Below are 19,662 nucleotides of genomic sequence, written 5' to 3'. Positions count from 1 at the left end.
AGTACTGGCCCTTCCACCTTGAAGCCATTCATCTGCACAAAGCACCTTGTGCAACAGGTTTCAAAGGTACATTTAATGTCAGAGAAATGTATACAATATACATCCTGAAATACTTTAATCTTTGACAGGGACAGCATCCTCAGTCATCTTCTCCCAGCTCCTCCAAAAATACCTCAACCCACATCAGTGTCTGTCACCAAAACCTCTCCGCCCAGCATTCTCTAGAAGATTCTCCCAATTCCACCATTCTGAATGGCTGACACTACGTTCCCAAGTTGAACAACATCACCCCTTATCTTTAGCTCAAACCCAAACATGCTAAAAGTGGAACAGACTGCTCTCACAGAACTGCTAAAATGACCTACAACATAGCAGTAAAAATCTTAACCATGGTGTTACATACCAATGAGCAGTAACAGTCATATTTAACTTAGTAATAGGAAATGAATTCATTTTGCTGTTATTGTGGGGTGAATTTGACATCATAGCAAATCAAGATATTATCACCAAGTTAATTACAAGCCTAAACATAATTTAGGTATACCACTTGCCTATAAGATTAGAACATTTAAAATTGCACCAACTTGCAAATGGTATTTAAAAGCACAAATTGCACTTTATATCAAGGAATTGGAGACAATTTTTTGACAGACAAACCACTTTACAGGAACAGTTAGGCAGTTTTGCCATTTGTTATTGTATTAAAATTTGCAATGACTATTTACAATAAAGGGCTGTACATGCAAATAAGAAAACAGAAAATGCAATGAGTTTGGAAATAAACCACTAAACAACATTACTCCATTACTTATCCGGACTTTCCCTTACATGCAATGAATACATATTCTATTGGTTGCACGTGCTCACAGGACAGAGATCAGTCTGGGAAAGACAAATATTTTATTTCAACTGAATGAATTTAAAATCTGATTAGCTGCTGCACAGTTGAACCACCGTGGGGAACTTAACCTTCCGTTTGAGAAAGGTATGATACACTGCCAAAGTTAGCATTTAAAACCTGACACATTACCATCAACTATACAGCTGTATATTGCCTTCCTGAACCTCTGCAATCCACATCGCTAAGGAAGTGCAGTTAATTGGAAAGTTCTAGAATTTTAACACAGCATGGGTAAATTCTTAAGATAATGCAATCCTAGGCTCTAACTCTGTAGCTGCTACCTTTGTTTTTCAGCATGGTGGAGGCCAGTGGAAGGGAGCCACAGCTGAAGCCAAAGTGTGTTACTGCAATGCCCTTTGTACAGGGCATGCCAGCAGCCAAATATGCTATTAATGCAGTCAGTAGTGCTCTCACCGGGGGGGGGGGGCGCAATCAAACAAGCTGTATTTTCTAGGATTCTGCACCGAATGAGGTCAATAGATAGCAATAGACGCATGACGGAAAGGTTCTGAGGGAGAAAAGCAAAGAGGCACAACTATAGAGTGCTTGGGTCACCTGGTCTTGTACAGACAATATTCAGGTAGCTAGCCCCATTAGATTTCTGGCAAAAAATGACTCCTGAAGACGATGATGATGGGGGACTCAAGCAATGGTAATTCATGGAATATCAACAGTGCGTAAGGCAGCCAGGGTCTCATTGAGGAAAAAAAAAGATACATTGACAAGATTCTTGAGTGCTGAAAATATCTAACACAAATTCCACACCTTAACTGATGCTAACTTATGAGCAGTCTACAGCAATTTATCAGCAAATCAATACCTGTAAATCACCAAATACCAATCTAGAATGTTCTACAGTAACATGACCTAAAACAGAACTAGGAATCTCTCATCAGATTGAAACTTAATGAAAAATACTTTACTTTGCACTCTTGAGATGCATTAATGTAAAATAATATAACCATATAACAATCACAGCACGGAAACAGGCCATTCCGGCCCTCCTAGTCCGTGCCGAACTCTTAATTCACCTAGTCCCACCTACCCGCACTCAGCCCATAACCCTCCACTCCTTTCCTGTCCATATACCTATCCAATTTTACCTTAAATGACTCAACTGAACTGGCCTCTACTACTTCTACAGGAAGCTCATTCCACACAGCTATCACTCTCTGAGTAAAGAAATACCCCCTCGTGTTTCCCTTAAACTTTTGCCACCTAACTCTCAAATCATGTCCTCTCGTTTGAATCTCCCCTACTCTCAATGGAAACAGCCTATTCACGTCAACTCTATCTATCCCTCTCAACATTTTAAATACCTCGATCAAATCCCCCCTCAACCTTCTACGCTCCAATGAATAGAGACCTAACTTGTTCAACCTTTCTCTGTAACTTAAGTGCTGAAACCCAGGTAACATCCTAGTAAATCGTCTCTGCACTCGTCTCTAATTTATTGATATCTTTCCTATAAATAATATTAGACTTAACTGATACTTTTTTGCTATTTTAAAAGCAAATACAAAAAATGTTTCAACTGGCAGTTATTTTCACAGAAAGGTAATTTTTACTTATATTTACCTTGTGGACAAACTCTTCCATCTTTTCCATGGCATGGTGGGCCTGTAGAAGTGGTGCAATGCTCATAAATCCTTCTTCTTCAACTGTTTCCGTTTCTTCCGTTTCTGTGTTGTTCTGAAAGGCAAAAACATACTTTTAAAGTGCTAGTTTCTAGCCAGCTTGTAACACAAATACAAAATAAAATCTCTGTATTGTTTAGCCAGTAGATAAAACAGAATTTCCTCAATACTTTCAAAGTTTCTGAATTATTCCAAAAGATTCACAGAGTATTGTATTTTTATTTGTTTTGTCTAAAGAGATTACAATTACCTGCTCCAACTATTAATTCAAAGTAAAATATTCATATAGTATTAACAAGAAAGTGGTCGCAGCAAGTTGCATATATTATCAATGAGCTAAAACATTAGTGGTATTTAAGAACCTCTTGGACAGGCACATGGATGAAAGAAAAATGGAGAGTTTTATGGGGTCATGTGGGTTTAGTACTTTTTTTTAAGGATTATATGGATCGGCACAACATGGAGGGCTGAAGGGCCTGTACTGTGCTGTAGTGTTCTATGGTTCTATGGAGCTTGCAACTTGACAAGACCATGGGAAATCCCTGGGTCAAGTCCTGGTCACATCCTGCAAACTTCTCCACAAGTCAGAAGTGTTCATTTCAGATAGTAAGCCACATCGTAGCATTGTACATAAAACTTGATATAATTCTTCCATTTCATTGAATACTCACCATAATACTATACATAACTGTATACAGTAACCACTCATTAATGAATAACATTAAACTTATTACTACAAACTTGAAAAAATACTTTTAAAAAAGTATGAAGAATTTCTGTAAAGTCAGATTTCCATGTCAGGTTATTAATAACCCAGGGTGCTCCTGGGTTATTAATTTAATAATCAAGTTTACATTAGATGCCAACCTAAAAATTAGCTTGAATTCAGTAGTTTCAAAAGTACAACAGCAAACCTTTCATCACTTAATATCTTTGTACACACACACAATCTTCTGATTAGAAGGCAGAGGCAACTGGAGAATTTAAACTAAGCAAAATCTGGAATAAAAACAAGAATAATTAAGAGTTTTTGTACGACTATCAGAATTTTGAAATAACACAGTTCACCAACATCCTTCTGGGAATGACATATACCACCATTAAATGTTCTGACTTGTAACTTATGAGACTTTTAACTGATTGTGCTTTGAACACTTCACAAGACAGAAGTGGATATTGAACTGTGCACTCTTGATAGTGATGTCAACATTTCATAAATGAATAAAGATAGATGGAAAATATACTGTATTTGGATGTTGATTTAAAACTTACTCTTTTTTTAAAAATTTCATTGGTTAAATAACTACTCTCACCATGGAAATTCTAAGGTTTATGCAAGGCCAAAACAATACAGACTGCTCCTTGAGCAGTATACCTTGTAAGATTGCTGGAGCCTATGCAGTACAGAAACTGACTTTCTCAGACTGTTGCTGAAGGTTTGATTAATGGCTGATTATTCAGAAATACCTATCCTAGAACCCACAAAAATATTTGTATATAATGGACTAAAAATAATTTCCAGCCGATGAGATAGTTTAGGACAAAGGTCTTTTGTTAATTCAAAGCAGTTACAAGACTTGCAAACAAAAAATATTTATAAAACTGCTTGATGTATTTGAAATCAAACTATCATTCAAGTTCAAGGCTGCATGTTACTGTATTATAATGAACTAATGTTTGAATATGTAAAACTGGATTTTATTCAATATAGTACAAGATTCTGTAACAATTTGTTTGAGCAACCTCTATAGTAATATACAGAACTGCATCCATTTTCATTTACAGTGGATTCCAGTTAATTGGGCCATTGGTTAATAGGAGAAATCGCTTATTTGGGACAACTCAAAGAACAAATACTAATTGTGGAAATAGCCAGGATTCATTTCCTTTATTTGGGACACTGCCGCTTTATTGGGACAGGAGACTGTTGCCGACCAGTTTCTAACTCATGTCAGTCGCACGCACTTGTGTGGCCATTAGAAACTACACCACACTTAGCCTGAACAGTTTTTAAAGAGCGCCAGTTGCATGTGTTTTCTGTTCGAAAAGCAGAGATTTTTGTCACTCCGAGAAATAAGCAGTAAGACAATTCAGAACTGTTTTGCTCACTGCGATTTCAAGCATTCATGCCTAAAGCAGCCGGAAGTGAAAATGAAATGATTTCACTACTTCAAGAGCTACAAAGAATTTGAAGGTATCGACAATCATCTTGATGGTCTTTTCATATGGTTATTTTCTTTTAACACGTTCTACTGTGTTTCTTTGCTTAGTGGCTGCCTGCAAGAAGACAAATTTCAAGGTTGTATACTGTATACAAACTTTGAATTTTGAGATTTCAAAGATAGTCATTTTGGCTTAACTTCTGTAATTCCTAGCACTGCTTCATATTTAACAGCTGTTCACTGACCACAACCATTCATGACTAATGCAACAGAGTTTTGATATGATGGAATCACTCAGCTCCATTACAACCGGTTTTTTGCAATTAAGCACATATGTTCAATCAGGTTGACACCTTACTCAGACTCACTTTCAAGGACTCTTTTACAACTCATGTTCTCAGTATTATTTTGATTAATTTGCACAGTTTGTCTTCTTTTGCACACTGGTTGTCAATCTTTATATATGGCTTTTCATAGATTCTATTGCATTTCTTTATTTAATTTGTAAATCCTACAAAGAAATTAATTTCAAGGTAGCATACGGTCATAATAAATTTACTTTGAGTTTTAGGAGCCTTGCCCAACGCGTTTCATTTCTCAAGTGCAGCAAGATTCAACTTACTTGTGGTAGAAAATTGCAAAATCTAATTACTCTGAATTATTTTTGACTCCCATCCTTGTACATATTTTAATTTCCTTAACCCCACGTCAGGTTAAAAAAAGTAGAGCGCAACATTCACGACTACTTTCATTTTGACAAATGACAGTGATTTACTTGTGTACTACTTTTGGTGATACCTTTCTCACTGGGAAAACCGAACACTGATTAAATGTCTTTAGAACGCCTCCATTCAGTCCATTTTGACCTATGTGTCTATAGCCTCCTACATCATTCCAATTCCAATGCAGTGAGTAGTCACAGCATGTTGTATTCATTTGCAGGCAAGAACAGAAGACCAGAAGTAATTGTCTTCTACGTCCACACGCAGAAAGTTCAAAGTTATAATGGTAGTATGTATACCATATACATCCTTGAGATTCACCTTCCTGCAAGCAACCACAAAGCAATGAAACACAAAAGAATCTATGAAAACCACATACAATGACTGCTAAGCATTCATCGTGCAAAACAGGACAAATCACGCACAAACAAGAGATAATCTGCAGATTCTAGAAATCCAAGCAATACACACAAAATGCTGGAGGAACTCAGCAGGCCAGGCAGCATCAATGGAAAAAAGTACAGTCGACATTTCAGGCTGAGGCCCTTTGGTAGGACTGGTAAATCATGCAAATAGTTCAAAAGAAAGTAAACAAAAAATACATAGAACATGAGCTGCAGAGAAAGTGAATCAACAGCGCAGAGGTGAGTGGATCCGGTCCAGGAGCCTGATGGCTACAGGGCAACAACTGCTCCCGAACTCGGCGGTGTGGGACCCAAGCCTTCTGAACCTCCCACTAGATGGTGGTAGTGAGAAGAGGTGGAGACGGGTCAAACGCAGGCAGACGTCGCTGAACACCAATTAGATTTCTGCTCTCAGGCTTCAACAACTATAATGTGGTTCGATACTTTAATCAGCAGGTAGTAAGGCTCGTTTTCTGCCCTTGACCGTGACACCGCATGTGCCCCAGCGATGGCCATACCAATGTTCTCGAGATTCAAGTTCCCCAAATCCTTCAGTAAATCATAAAAATCACTAGTTCATTTAGACGGTTCAAAAGTACATTTCTTAAAGGGAAATTACAGGCTGCAGATTACAGTGATCATAGTTCAGAAGTATATTCAGTAGAATATGTAGCATCTTTATGAGCTGCCCCCAACACATCAACAGCATCATCTTGGCAATTAATAATAAATCCATCACAGTGAAAGATTCTGAATGTGGAATATCCAAAAGCAAAGCTCCTTTGAGTCAAAATTTTAGTGCAATGCAAATCCTGTAAATTCATCCACTGTGGATGAAATTAATCTACAAACAAATTTCTAGAGACCAAATAATGAATTCCATGCATGTATTTGGTAGAGAAAAATATTCTTGAATGTGAGAAATTGTAGTTTTGGGGTAATAATAATGGTACTGTTTTATATAACTACCTAACAATTTAAATATTTTTCCTCTCCCTTGCAGAGCAATTCAAAAGGTTCATATATTTTTTAAAATGAGAACACAGAACAGTACCGCACAGGAGTAGGCCCTTCGGCGCACAATATAGTGCCAAACTAATTAAACTAGTAATTAAGTGCTCAACTAAACTAATCCTTCTGCTTACACAATGTCCATATCTTTCCATTCTCTGTAAATTCATGTTTATCGGAGAGCCTTTAAACACCTCCATTGTATTTGCCTCCATCACCACCCCTGGCAGCACATTCCACACACCCACTACATGCTCTCATTTCATTAGTAGACATTTCAACCCTTGAGGAAAAAGGTATTAGCTGTCTATATCTCTTTTAATTTTATAAACCTAGGAGGTTCCCCCTCAGCCTCTGGTGCTCCAGAGAAAACAACACGTTTGTCCAAAATTTCATTACAGCTCATGCACTCTAATCCACAGGCAGCTTCCTAGTAAACCTCTTTTGTACCCCTTCCAAAGCCTTGACATCCTTGCAATGATGGAATAATCAGAACTGAATGCAATACTCCTGATGCAGCCTAACTAGAGTATTTTAAGCTGCAACACAACTTCCTGACTTTTGAAATCAATGCCTCAACTACTAAAGGAAAGCACACCATATCCCTTCTTTACCACCCTATCAAATTGTTCAACTACTTTAGGGACCCCAAGATCCTTTTGCAAGTCAGCACTATTAAGAGTCATGCCATTAACAGTGTACTGTCCCCTTGCACTTTATCTTGGCCTGATAAAACTCCATCTGCAATTTCTGTACCCTTAACTGCAAATGATTTATACCCTGCTATACCACTTGACCATCTTCTGCACTGTCCACGACACCATGAATCTTCCTATCACTTGTGAACTTACTAACACACCTATTCACATTTTCACCCAGGCTTTTTTTTAAATATATATCTAATCGATCTTTGTGGAATACTGTACCACCAGTCATGGACATCCAAACCAGGACAAGTCCCATCAATCACAACTCTCTGCCTTCTATGGGTAAGCCTATTTAAATTCAAACACCAAACCACCGTGAATTCCATGCAATACACAAAATGCTGGAGGAACTCAGCAGGCCAGGCAGTATCTATAGAAAAGAGTACAGTCATGTTTTGGGCTAAGACCCTTCATCAGGACTGGAAAAAGAGATGAGAAGTCAGAGCAAGAAGGTAGGGGCAAGGAAGCACAAGACACATTGAAGGCGAAAGGAGGTAGGTTCAGGGGGATATGAGGGATAAGTTTTTTTTAACTCAGAGAGTGGTGGATGCCTGGAATGCACTGCCTGGTATGGTGGTAGCAGCAAATACATTAGAGGCTTTTTAGAGACGTTTGGATAGGCACATAGATGTAAGGAGGATGGAGGAATATGGATGGTGTAAGAAGGAGAGACTAGTGTTAGGGTATTTTTGATTTGCTTTTTATCTGGTTCAGCACAACACTGTGGGCTGAATAGCCTGTTCCAGTGATGTACTCTTCTATGCTCTATGACACACAAGGGACAGCAGATCCTGGGATATGGGGCAACATCCATCATCAACAATTCCTCCCTCCCCCCTTCCACCCCCAATGAGTGCCTCCAACATCAACTTAAACCGTTCATGTGGTCTCTTGCAAATGAATTTTAACTATTTCTGGAGTGATCTACACACTACACGATTAGCAGGAACCAGAGATCACAGCCTCCAGATGAAAGGACGTCCCTTTCAAACACAGATGAAGAACTTCTTTAAAAAGAGAGTGGTGTTTCTGTGGAACTTATTGCAATCAACAGCTGTGAAGTCTTTTGATCAAGGCTGTTAACAAACCAACAGTGCAAATAGAGCAGATGGTTCAATAATGAGTCAACTACTTATCCTCGCAAAACACGCAAAATGCTGGAGGAACTCAGTGGGTCAGGAAGTATCTATGGAAAAGAGTAAACAGTCGACGTTTTGGACAGAGCTGGAAGGGGATGGGTCAGGTGGGAGGGTGGGTGAGGGGAAGAAGGGGTACAAGGTGGTAGATGATTATCTAATGCTGCGATAAGGCCACACACTCAAATTGGAGGAGCAACAATTATATTCCATCTGGGTAGTCTCCAACCTAATGGCATGAACATTGTTTTCTTGAACTTCCAGTAACTGACTATCTCCCTTCACCATTCCCTCATTTGTTTACCCTCTCTCACCTTAGCTTCTTACCTGCTCTCTCTGTGCTTCTCCCTCTTCCCTTTCTTCCATGGTCTTCTATACTCTCCTAGCCAATTCCCCCTTCTTCAGCTCTTTATCTCTTCCATTAATCAACTTCCCAGCTCTTTACCTCCCCCTCCCAGTTCCACATATCATCCACCACCTTGTACTTCTTCCTCCCCTCAGACTTCATCTCCTTTTTCCAGTCCCGATGAAGGGCTTCAGCCAGAAATATCAACTATACTCTTTTCCACAGATGCTGCCTGGCCTGCCGAGTTCCTTCAGCATTTTGTGTGTTGCTAAGATTTCCAGCATCTGCAGATTTGCTCTTGCTTGTGAATGAATTCCATGCATTATAAATCTAATGGAACAGCCTAACATAAGGGACCTTGTTAAATGTTTTACCAAACTCCACATAGACAACACCCACAGCTCTACCTTCAAGCATCTTTAAAAACTCAATCAAGTTAGTAAGATACAACCTTACCTGCATAAGGCCATGCTAACTATCCCTAATTAGGCCAGTTTTCCAGATGCTCAAAAATTTTATCCCTACGAAACCTCTCCAAAGGTTTCCCTACCACTGACATGAGACTCACTGTTCTAGTTTCACAAATAATCCTTATTTCCTTTTTTGAGTAATGTAATATTTGCTACTTACAGGTGCTCCAGTATGTCACTTGTGGCTAGAGTAGACACAAAGACTTTGGTCAAGGCCCCAGCCATCTCAGCTCTTGCCTCTCTCAATAAGGTGAGGTATATCCCACCAAGACTTGGAGACTTATCCACCTTAATGTTCTTTATCTCACTTCCTTCTTTATCTCAAAGTGCCCTACCATATTAGCATGCTCCACACGTATCTCCCTACCCTCCATGTCCTTCTTAATAACTACTGATGCAAAGTGCTCATTAAGGTCCTCTCCCACATCCTCCACCCCCAAATGACTGTTCCTTCTTTTATCCTGAATGGTAAAGTGCAGAAAGCCATTTGGTCCATCTAGTCCATGCTGAAACCATTTAAATTGCCTACTCCCATCAACCTGCGACATCTCTACTATCCAGAGCCCTCCACATCTCTAATATCCATGTAGCTATCCAAACTTTTCTTAAACATTGAAATCGAGCTTGCTTGCACCATTTGCGCTGGCAGCTCATTCTACACTGACGACCCTCTGAATGAAGTCTCCCCTCATGTTCCCTTAAGCATCTCTTTTTTCACCTTTAACCCATGAGTTGTAGTCCCACCCAACCTCAGTGAGAAAAAAAGCCTGCTTGCATTTACCCTATCTATATGCCTCAATTTTGTATACCTCAATCAAATTTCCTCGCAGTGTTCTTAAGAATACAGTCTTAACCTATTTAATCCACTCCCTGGTTATCGTCTTGCTCCTGATGTATACCTTAGGATTCTGTTTAATCCTATTTGTCATGGACTTGTCATGGCCTCTCCTGGCTCTAATTCCCTTCTTTATAATCCTCGAGGGCTGCTTGATTTTAGCTTCCTAAATCCTGCTAATTTTTCTTTTTCTCCTTGACTAAATTCACCACCACTCTCAACATTCAAGGTTCACTTACTTTACCACACATTCTTCCTTCTTACTGGAACAGACATCCTGCATTCTGTGCAGTTGGTCTTTGACACCCTCCACATGTCAAAAGTGGACTTTCCCAGAAACTGCTGTTCCCAATTAACTTTTTCTAGTTCCTGTCTAATACTCTTATAATGTTCCCCGCTCCAAATTAATAATTTCCCACAGGGTCCATACTTATCCTCATCTGTAGATAAAACTTGAGTTGTAAGGTCACTGATCCCAAATTATTCTTCCACTGAAAGGTCAGTTACCTGGTCAGGCTCATTACGTAACACCAAGTTCATTAACAAAGATGCTGTCCAACCCACTGAGTTCTTCCAGCATATTTAGTAACATACACTTCCAGAATTGGTAACTTCTCCTCAAACCATTGTTTCGCTGCTGCAGTTATTAGTTCAGAACACAAGAATAAAATCAGATAAGACTGTTTAATAAGTTTCATTTCAAAGCCAGTCATATTTCAGAATTTATGCAATGTATACGACATTCAAGTTAAGTAGATGAAACAAATACTGGTTGCAACATTTCACAGAAGGTAATATTTGAGTACTGAAACTCTGACAAAAGTATGATTTGTAGATAGCAGGGTTATTACAGTATACCTTGACCTCTTTCAAAGAAAGTTATTTGATGATGGAAACTAGGACATTAAATACACCAACATTAAATTCTGAAAAAATGTCTCAATCTCAGCTTTTACATAAACAATTATTTTAGCTTCCTTGCTTACTTTGAGATTTCAATTCTGAAGCTGCTCTTGAATGTGCATGAAGCAAATTAAATAAATTGGCTCTAAAACTCATGTCATCACAAGATCATTCCTACCTTGATTAGAAAGGTCAGTTTTAACTCTAAAGAACAAAGTTCATACAACTCATCACAATGAAGTTATAAATGTAACTAAGCAAATAAAACTTGACGCATTATCTTACAAGGCTAAGTGCAAGAAAAAAAATCATGTTAATGTTTTAAAATTTTAAATTGCCAAACAAGTGACTAAAGTGAACAATGCATTCAAATGATTTTTTTAAACTCCAAGCAGAAGCTGAAATTACAGAAATTATCACATCAAACCGATATAGAGACAATTAAGAGAAAAAAATAGAATAATTTCACTGAAAGAGTTCACTAGCTTTTGAAACAAAAAAGATGAGTTATACACCATCTTACCATATAATTGCCTCACCTATTACTTCTGACTCTATGACAAAGAGTAACCATGTTCTAAAATTTTGGATAAAAGAAGGTTCCACAAATAGCAATGGGATGAATGATCAATTATTTTAATTTCTGCAGCATTTGTTGAGGGAAGTAAACGACGGCAAAGACACAAAATTAATAAACTTCAAATAAGATCATGGAATTCATCCACTGGAAACATCACAATGGCAAACAGAATCACAAAATAAATGTGCAGGATAGAATCACTCACAATTATTCAAACCTCTTTATAGGAGCTGCCCAGTTTATCTTTTTCTCCTTTGATTCCTTCCAGTATATTATTCCTCTGTCCTTTAAGTATATTAATAATTAATATTTGAAAGTTACAATGGAAGTGATTTTCAACCCCTTTTCAGTCAATTTCAGATATCAGCAATCCTGTATTTCTTCAATTAATGATTCCAACTTCATGATCTCTGGTTGCTAAAACCTGGTCAGAGGAAAAGTTCTTCCCTACTTGCTCAGCAAAATTTGTCATAATTTTGCATACTGTACTTCCGTGAGATATCATTCTTTTCTTTAAAGACAATACCACCTTCTCCAACCACTCCATGATTGGAGAAAGAAGGTGGTATTGTAGCTAAACATGCAACTTCAAGGAATCACAAACAAGAGAAAATCTGCAGATGCTGGAAATACAAGCAACACACAGAAAATGCTGGAGGAACTCTGCTGAGCCTCCAGCATTTTGTGTGTGTAACTTCAAGGAATGTCTGCAGTACAATCATATCCTCTTCTGGCTTTTCCTGCCCCATGAAGGCTCCAAGTGAAGCAGCTGCATTAAGGATAAAAACAATGGTACCTGGCACAGAAAGCAGTATAAGTAGCTAAAGAACTATACCTTTTCCAAAAATATCTAACTATACTGCCAAGCACCTCATGCCCTCACAGAAACTACAGGTGCCACAGTGGATTTAGAGCATATGTAACTTAACTGTGTGCATCTCATCCTCAATCCCAAATGAAGCCTGAAGAGTTACCACTACAACTTAACATGTTACATCACCAAAGGACTGTCCAGTCCCATGACGCTTGGAGTAGTCAGTACAAGAAGTGAAGCTCTGTAAACACCATCTCTCAAAGCAAATGCAACATTTCTTAATATAAAGACGAGAAAATCTGCAGATACTGGAAATCCAAGCAACACACACAAAATGCTGGAGGAATTCAGCAGGCTAGGCAACATCTATGGAAAAGAGTAAACAGTCATCAGGTCTCGGCTCAAAACGCCGACTGTTTACTCCTTTCCATAGATGCTACCTGGCCTGCTGAGCTTGTCCAGCATTTTGTATGTATTTCTTCATATAACTTTACTTTGTAGCCATCTCCCAAAGATGTCCCATGAGTTAAAAATATAAATCAGAAAAAATATTCTGAAGTTTACAGAATAAACTCTTCACCATAATGGAATTATAGTAATGTACAGCATGAAAAAAAATCATTTAGTCTAATTTGTCCATTTACTTATATTAATCCTATTGCCCAGACCCCTATGCCTAAGCAATTCAAGTACTCATTTGGACACTTCTTAACTGCTGTCAGCATCTCAACTTTAACCACTCTCTAGGCAATGTGTTCCAGGTACATATCACTCTCTGGATGAAGGTAGTCCATTTCGTATTGTTACGTACCCCGTAACTGAGTGTCTTACCAGCAAAGATAGAAGTATCCGTTGGAGTCTGGTACTATTTTCAAAACAGTGTTTATTAGTAAAATATACAAATCAATATCAACAATGCAAATATACAGATAATACTCGTTAGCAATACTAAACCTAAAAGTGTGGGTATAATAATAATCAATAAACAAGCTATCGTTGTCTAGGGGATAATGAATTATCATGGGAAAGTATAAAGTTCAGTTCAGTTCATGTAGGCTGAAGTAGTTGTTGGTTCTTTTGTTGTAACCATTGGAGGGAGGGACGGAGAGAGGGAGGGGAGGGGGAGGGGGAGGGGGAGAGGGAGGGGAGGGGGAGGGGAGGGGGAGGGGAGGGGGAGAGGGAGAGGGAGAAAACAGTGACAGCTACAGTCAGTCAAACCTTCCTTTACGTTCTTGATTCATCGATGTATTGTTGTGGCCATTCAGGTATGACTCCTCTGTCCTTCAAAGCTAGACCGTTCTTCTGTGGTGGACTCGTCACCCAGGCAAGGGCGGACACACACACAAGCCCCCACCGGCCTCGCTATAAACACTGTGAGTTAAAATTGACCGATCCTTCGTTCGGTCTCCGATGCCCCACACCTTCTCATGGGTTCCAACACTTAAGCAGTGCTCACTAGTGTGTCTCTTGGTGTGTCTGAGGGGTGTCTCCCCAGACCTCACTTTTATCCCTACTCACGGGGTCTCAGGTGTCAATCAGTTTTGAATGGCTTAGCCCATCAAACCAGCCCACTCCGGCTGTCCACTGAGGAATTTTAATGAACAAAATAGTACCAAGTAAACAGCCCTCTCCAAAAGACATAAAAGTAAATCAATGGCTCCTCTTCTCTCTCTTATCAGCAACAGATGTTCCAACTTGTTTTCCTCTTATTTGTGTTTCTCTCTCATGAGCAGCGTGGTAACAGTAACAGTTTGTAATTCTCCAAGGGGAGGGGGACATGGGTAACTCTGTACCCTTCTGCCCATCAGAGTTGTTCATCCTTCGTAACAGTATATCCTCTAGTCTATCTCTTCCTGATGTGGAGAAAAAGTTTCTGCAGTATACTCCATCTGTGCCCCTCACAATTTTATATAATCTCACCATGTCCCCTCTTGGTGCCTGCTTTTATAGTCTCTTTTCGTAACCAAACTGCTCTATCCCAGGCCAGATCCTGGTTAATCTCCTTTGTACTCTTTTCAGCCCTATTGTATCCTTCCTTTACACTGGCAACCAGAACTGCATGTAATGCTCCAGCTGAGGTCCAACCAAGGTTTTATAAAGTTGAAGCATAACCACCTTATTTCCATATTCTATGCCCCAACTAATGGAGGCCAATATCTGAATATATCTCCCTATCCACATTATCTACCTGCATTACCACCTTCAAAGATGTACGAACTTGTACTTCAGGGTGGCTTTGATCACCCATACTCGTTAAAACCTCACCATTCGTGGTGTATATCTTCACTTTAATAGTGCTCCCAATAAAGCATCACCTCACATTTGTCTGCATTAAACTTCATCTGCCATTTATCAGCCTATTTCACCAAAAGTTTAAGTCTGCAAATTTATGAGAAATCCCACAGCCCTTATCTTTAGAACCAATGGGGCCTTACTTTACTAAAGTCCATGTAAATCACATTTACTATCAAGCCCTAATCAATACACTTTGTTGCCTTTGCAATTAATTCAATCAAATTAGTTAGATAAGTTCTGCACTTGACAAAGCAATGTTGGACATCTCTGATTACTCCCCACTTTTCCAGGTGATCGCTCATCCTCCCACACTTTTCAGCATCTCCTCTACCTCTGATGTTAGGCTTACAGGTATTATAGATACTAGTTATATCACACATTGCTAATAATTCTTCTGTTGACATTGTTCAATTTTCTATCCCTCATCTCTATGATTTTATTCCCCTCCTTCACGGTGGGAGATACGCTCAATACAAGGAGATCAGTCCAAACACTACTGAGGCACAACTCTTATCAAGGCTTGCAAATCCTGGAAAGGGGATTAGATCCCATGGCAAGAGTACTATCAATTTAGCTAAGTGGAATTTCAAATTCTACACTAAGGACTACAATATCTAGATGCCTGTATCGTCTAAAAATAAAATTCATTTTTCAGAATATTGATGCAAGTAGGACAAGAAAGGAGAACAGCAGATGACATTTTCAAACTCAGAAGTAATTTGACTTTTCAACCACATTTCAGATCAAATAAAATTAGCTTCAACAAGGCAATTATTAAAGAAAGAATATTCAACTGTTGTTTTGTAACTCCAAAACACAAAAACTAATTAGAAAGAAAACAAGGGACCCAGAAATAGTTGCTTTTTTACTTTGAACGAGGTGTGCTCTTATTAGAGTGGTGTAACGATGGATGCCATTTGTTAACTTTTACAGATAACTGCAATACATTATGTAAACAAGAGAATGGTTAATCAATGTATTTACACTATTACAGGTGTCCCCCACTTTACAAATGTTCGCTTTATGCCACTTCGCTTTTACAAAAGGCCTACATTAGTAACCTATTTTTGCATTACAAAGAGGATTTTCTCTTTTTTAACGAAAATTTTTCCCATATAAATGAATGGTTCTTCGCTTTACGCCATTTCGTAAGGTTCTAAGAAAGGTTTCATAGAAATGCTCTACCTTTAAAAAAAAGGGGGGGGAAGAGACACCTGTACTGAAATATTAACTACACTACACTCATCCCTGCTTAGCTACAAACTCAAACTCAATATAGAATGCATCTCAATTTGTATACATATACACATAGTATGCTATATAATACAACTACTATATAGACATTCACAGCATAGTAAATTTTATATTTTCCCATTCAGCCTTAAAGATGTAATCGTTTCTGGAAGCTTTCTTATTCTTATGGGATATCGTCTTTTGTGACAAGAGGGTTCACTCTGCTTGCCAGGTGAAACGTGGCTGTGAACATAATCGGGTTCTGAGGCCTCCTTCAAGGTGATTGTATGAGTTGACTGAGACTGCAGGAAGTGGTGCTGATAGCTCTGGACACCACCTTTAGCTTTTTTCACTGGATCTACTTCAATCCTTGCTTCTCCCCCAGTCCCAGCTTCTTTCTCTCTCTTTATCCTGCACCTTTTGTCTTTCTCACATTCCTTCTCTTTCATGCCTTTCTTTCTCACTCATATTTCCCCCTCTATCTCTTTTCTCCTTTTCAACTTCGTGTTTCCCTTTCTCATCTTCCTTTTTTTTTCTAGTTTATTGTGAGCATCTTTGAACATGCTAATTTCTCAAGAAATTAGGTCTCATTTATCCTCTTTCATTTCCATACCACTTGTGTCATCCTATTTCTTTTCCTTTTTTTTCTTTCTAGGATATGCATCTCGATCTTGCATAGGTGGATTTAGTTCACTGAAGTATTCTCTTATTAATCCTTCTACTGCTCACTTTCCTATCTGATCTTTCCTCTTGGTTTCCTTATCCACAACATCATCTGACAACTTTTTTTGGCCTTCCATACACCCAACTGGGCTTTAGTCTTTGCATCCACTTTTACAAGCAGCTTTTCATCTTCCACTTGAAGTTCATGCAATAACCTTAATGCATGCAGAGTAGATTCTGGTTCTTCACACTCAAAATCCAAATACTTGCAACTTTCCTGAAGCTCTTTGAACTCTCTTGCAGCTTAAAACCAAGCCAGATTTCACAAATAACTGCCTGATTAACATATCAGAAGCTTTCTCAGATATGTTTCATCACATTCTGAGCAGTGAGGTCTTTCCATAACGATTCACAGTATACAGTATTGCAACAGTTGTGGCATCATCCAATACCTTTCTTACTTTGCTTTCAGTTGACTATTACATGGGATGTGGCATGCAAATTGTGGATGGACCTCAATCAAGTTGTAGCTGGCTCAGCCAATCATGAACCCACAGTGCTAGCCCTCCTTTCATTACACATACAAACCCAATGCGGCAAGTTAGTTGTTGTATTTCACTGTTACGAACATCATTCCCGCAGAAGTTATCCTTGCTCCAGTACAAGTTCTTAGCTGGGTATCTGCAGGCTTCAGTTCAGAATCTTTGAAATCCCACTCAAACTCACTTTGTGTAATGTCTGAAACAGCAAAGCCAGTGTCCAAGTGCACTTTAATTAATTTGCTATTCACATCTGGTGTAAACCACAATTGCTTTTGTTAGTTTTCACATTATATATCTCAAAGGCCATCTAGTCCTGTGTCACTCTCATCATGATCACATTTTTCATCAACAGCATGCAGATTAGTGCTCTTTTTGAAACTACAACTTGACTTTTTTTTTCCTTCCCTGTTCAGTCCATTTATTTTTGTCTGCCCAACATGCTCTTTGTACATGTCCTACTTTGTTGCATTTTCTGCAAGCTTCGCCTTCAAATCTGCATTGGTCTAGTGTACATGAGCCCCTGCCACAGCGGCAACACAATTTGTTCAGTGAGGCCGGTTTCTGTTTAAACATTGCAATTTTCATTCCTAACTGCAACTCAATTGTCTGCCATTTCCATTTGCAAAAGCTATTTCAATTGCTCTTTTAAATGTAAGTTGAGCTTCAGTTAGGAGCCAATTTTGAATGTTTTCTTACAAAATTCCACAAACTAAACAATCTTAATGGGCACATTAAGCCCATCATTGAACTGACAATGCTCAGACAACTTCAATTCAACCACATACGTTGAAACAGACTCCCCTTTTTTACGAAACCTAAAGCATTCTGCAATCAACCATGGTTTCAGTTCAAAATGTTCCTGCATTACTTTCACAATAACAACAAAGCTCATTTCAGCTGGTTTGATTGGAGCAGTTAAACTTCAAATCAAACTGTATGCCTTTAAACCCAATGCACTCAGCAAAACTGATACTCGTTTCTTAATGGCCATTTCATTTTCTTTAAAATACTACTCAGGACTTCCGGTAAGATGGCGATTGTTTAGCTGCTCTGAACTTTTGTTCTGTTACTGTCGCTATCTTTGCACTAAATGTCTCCATTTTTTAAACCTTAGTTAGGAATTTTTTCGGTATCTCTTACTTGCCTGTGAACATATCTAACTTACAATGTCTAGCAAGAGTTCTAAATCCGGGAGAAAGGAAGTTCCGGCTCTCTCAGACGAGACTCTGGCTGCGCTCGGAAAGCTCCGAGACGAAATTTTAAAGGAATTTAAAACCGCTTTCAAACAGTTGGAAGACAAACTGGATCGGATCAACGATAAAGTGGACAAACATGCCGAACACCTATCTCGCATCGATTCAACTTCTGAAGATTTAGAAAGTTGTGTTCGATACTTGGAGACTCTCTGTTCCAGCTTAGAGGAAAAATGTAACAAACTCCTTTCCAAAATGGTGGATCTCGAAAATCGCAGCAGACGCTGCAATCTTAGAATTCTTGGATTGCCAGAGGCCACCGAACAGGGACCAACCGTGAAGTTTTTCGCCAAGTTTCTCTGTGAGATATTCCGGAAAGATTTGCTTCCGAACCCACCTGAGCTCGAACGGGCACACAGAATCTACATTCCCCCCGGAATTCTGGGCTCCCGTCCGCGACCAGTAATCTTGTGCTTCCATCAATACCAGGTAAAACACAATCTGATCGTAGAGGCACGTCGCAGGGGGTCTTTTACTTTCCAGGATACAACCATTCGCTTTGTGGAAGATTTTGCACCCCAGACCTTAAAGATGCGCGCTGAGTTTAAAGGCGCAATGAAAGTGCTTTTTGATCGTGGTTTTAAACCCTCTCTTTGTACTCCTGCCGATCTACGAATCAAGCTTAATACTGGAAAATACAAGTGGTTCAAATCAGTGAAGGAAGCTGAAGCATTTGTGGCAAGTCTTCCGGCTATCCAGTCATCTTCGGAATCCGATCGGACCTCCTAAAATGGTGGATAAGTACTCCTTGTAGTAAAATTACTTTTTCTGGACTCAGACTTTACTTGAATCACTCAGACATTATTCATTGAAACTCTAAGGGCTGTTGACAATCTCTCCCTGGATTTGGTGTGTGTGTAATCTATTTTTATTCTTGTATAACTTTATTAAAAGAGTTCTACAACTGACTCTAACTTGTTTTGGAGGTTCGAAGTCTTTAGTGAAGGCCTCCCTGTTTGTTGGTTCACAGTTTAATTGCTGATTTATTTTTTCCTTTTTTATATATATATTATTTATTTATTCTTTTCTTCGCCTCTTTTTTCTAATC

The 19,662-nt window shown here is 38.9% G+C and overlaps 1 protein-coding gene across 2 annotated transcripts in view; it reads right to left on the bottom strand.

Moving 5' to 3' along the window:
- Positions 1-19,662, bottom strand: part of LOC140734779 (adiponectin receptor protein 2-like) — a 70,687-nt gene that overhangs the window by 14,410 nt on the left and 36,615 nt on the right. For both annotated transcript variants that reach the window (XM_073059273.1, XM_073059272.1), the window contains one exon: positions 2,480-2,593. In XM_073059273.1, coding sequence (XP_072915374.1) covers positions 2,480-2,593 — 114 coding nt within the window. The remainder of the gene's footprint in view (positions 1-2,479; positions 2,594-19,662) is intronic.

This window comes from Hemitrygon akajei, chromosome 10 (genome assembly GCF_048418815.1).
Source record: "Hemitrygon akajei chromosome 10, sHemAka1.3, whole genome shotgun sequence".
NCBI classification, from domain to species: domain Eukaryota; kingdom Metazoa; phylum Chordata; class Chondrichthyes; order Myliobatiformes; family Dasyatidae; genus Hemitrygon; species Hemitrygon akajei.
The sequence above is the reverse complement of the archived record's forward strand: the minus strand, read 5'-3'. Positions and strand labels throughout refer to the sequence as shown.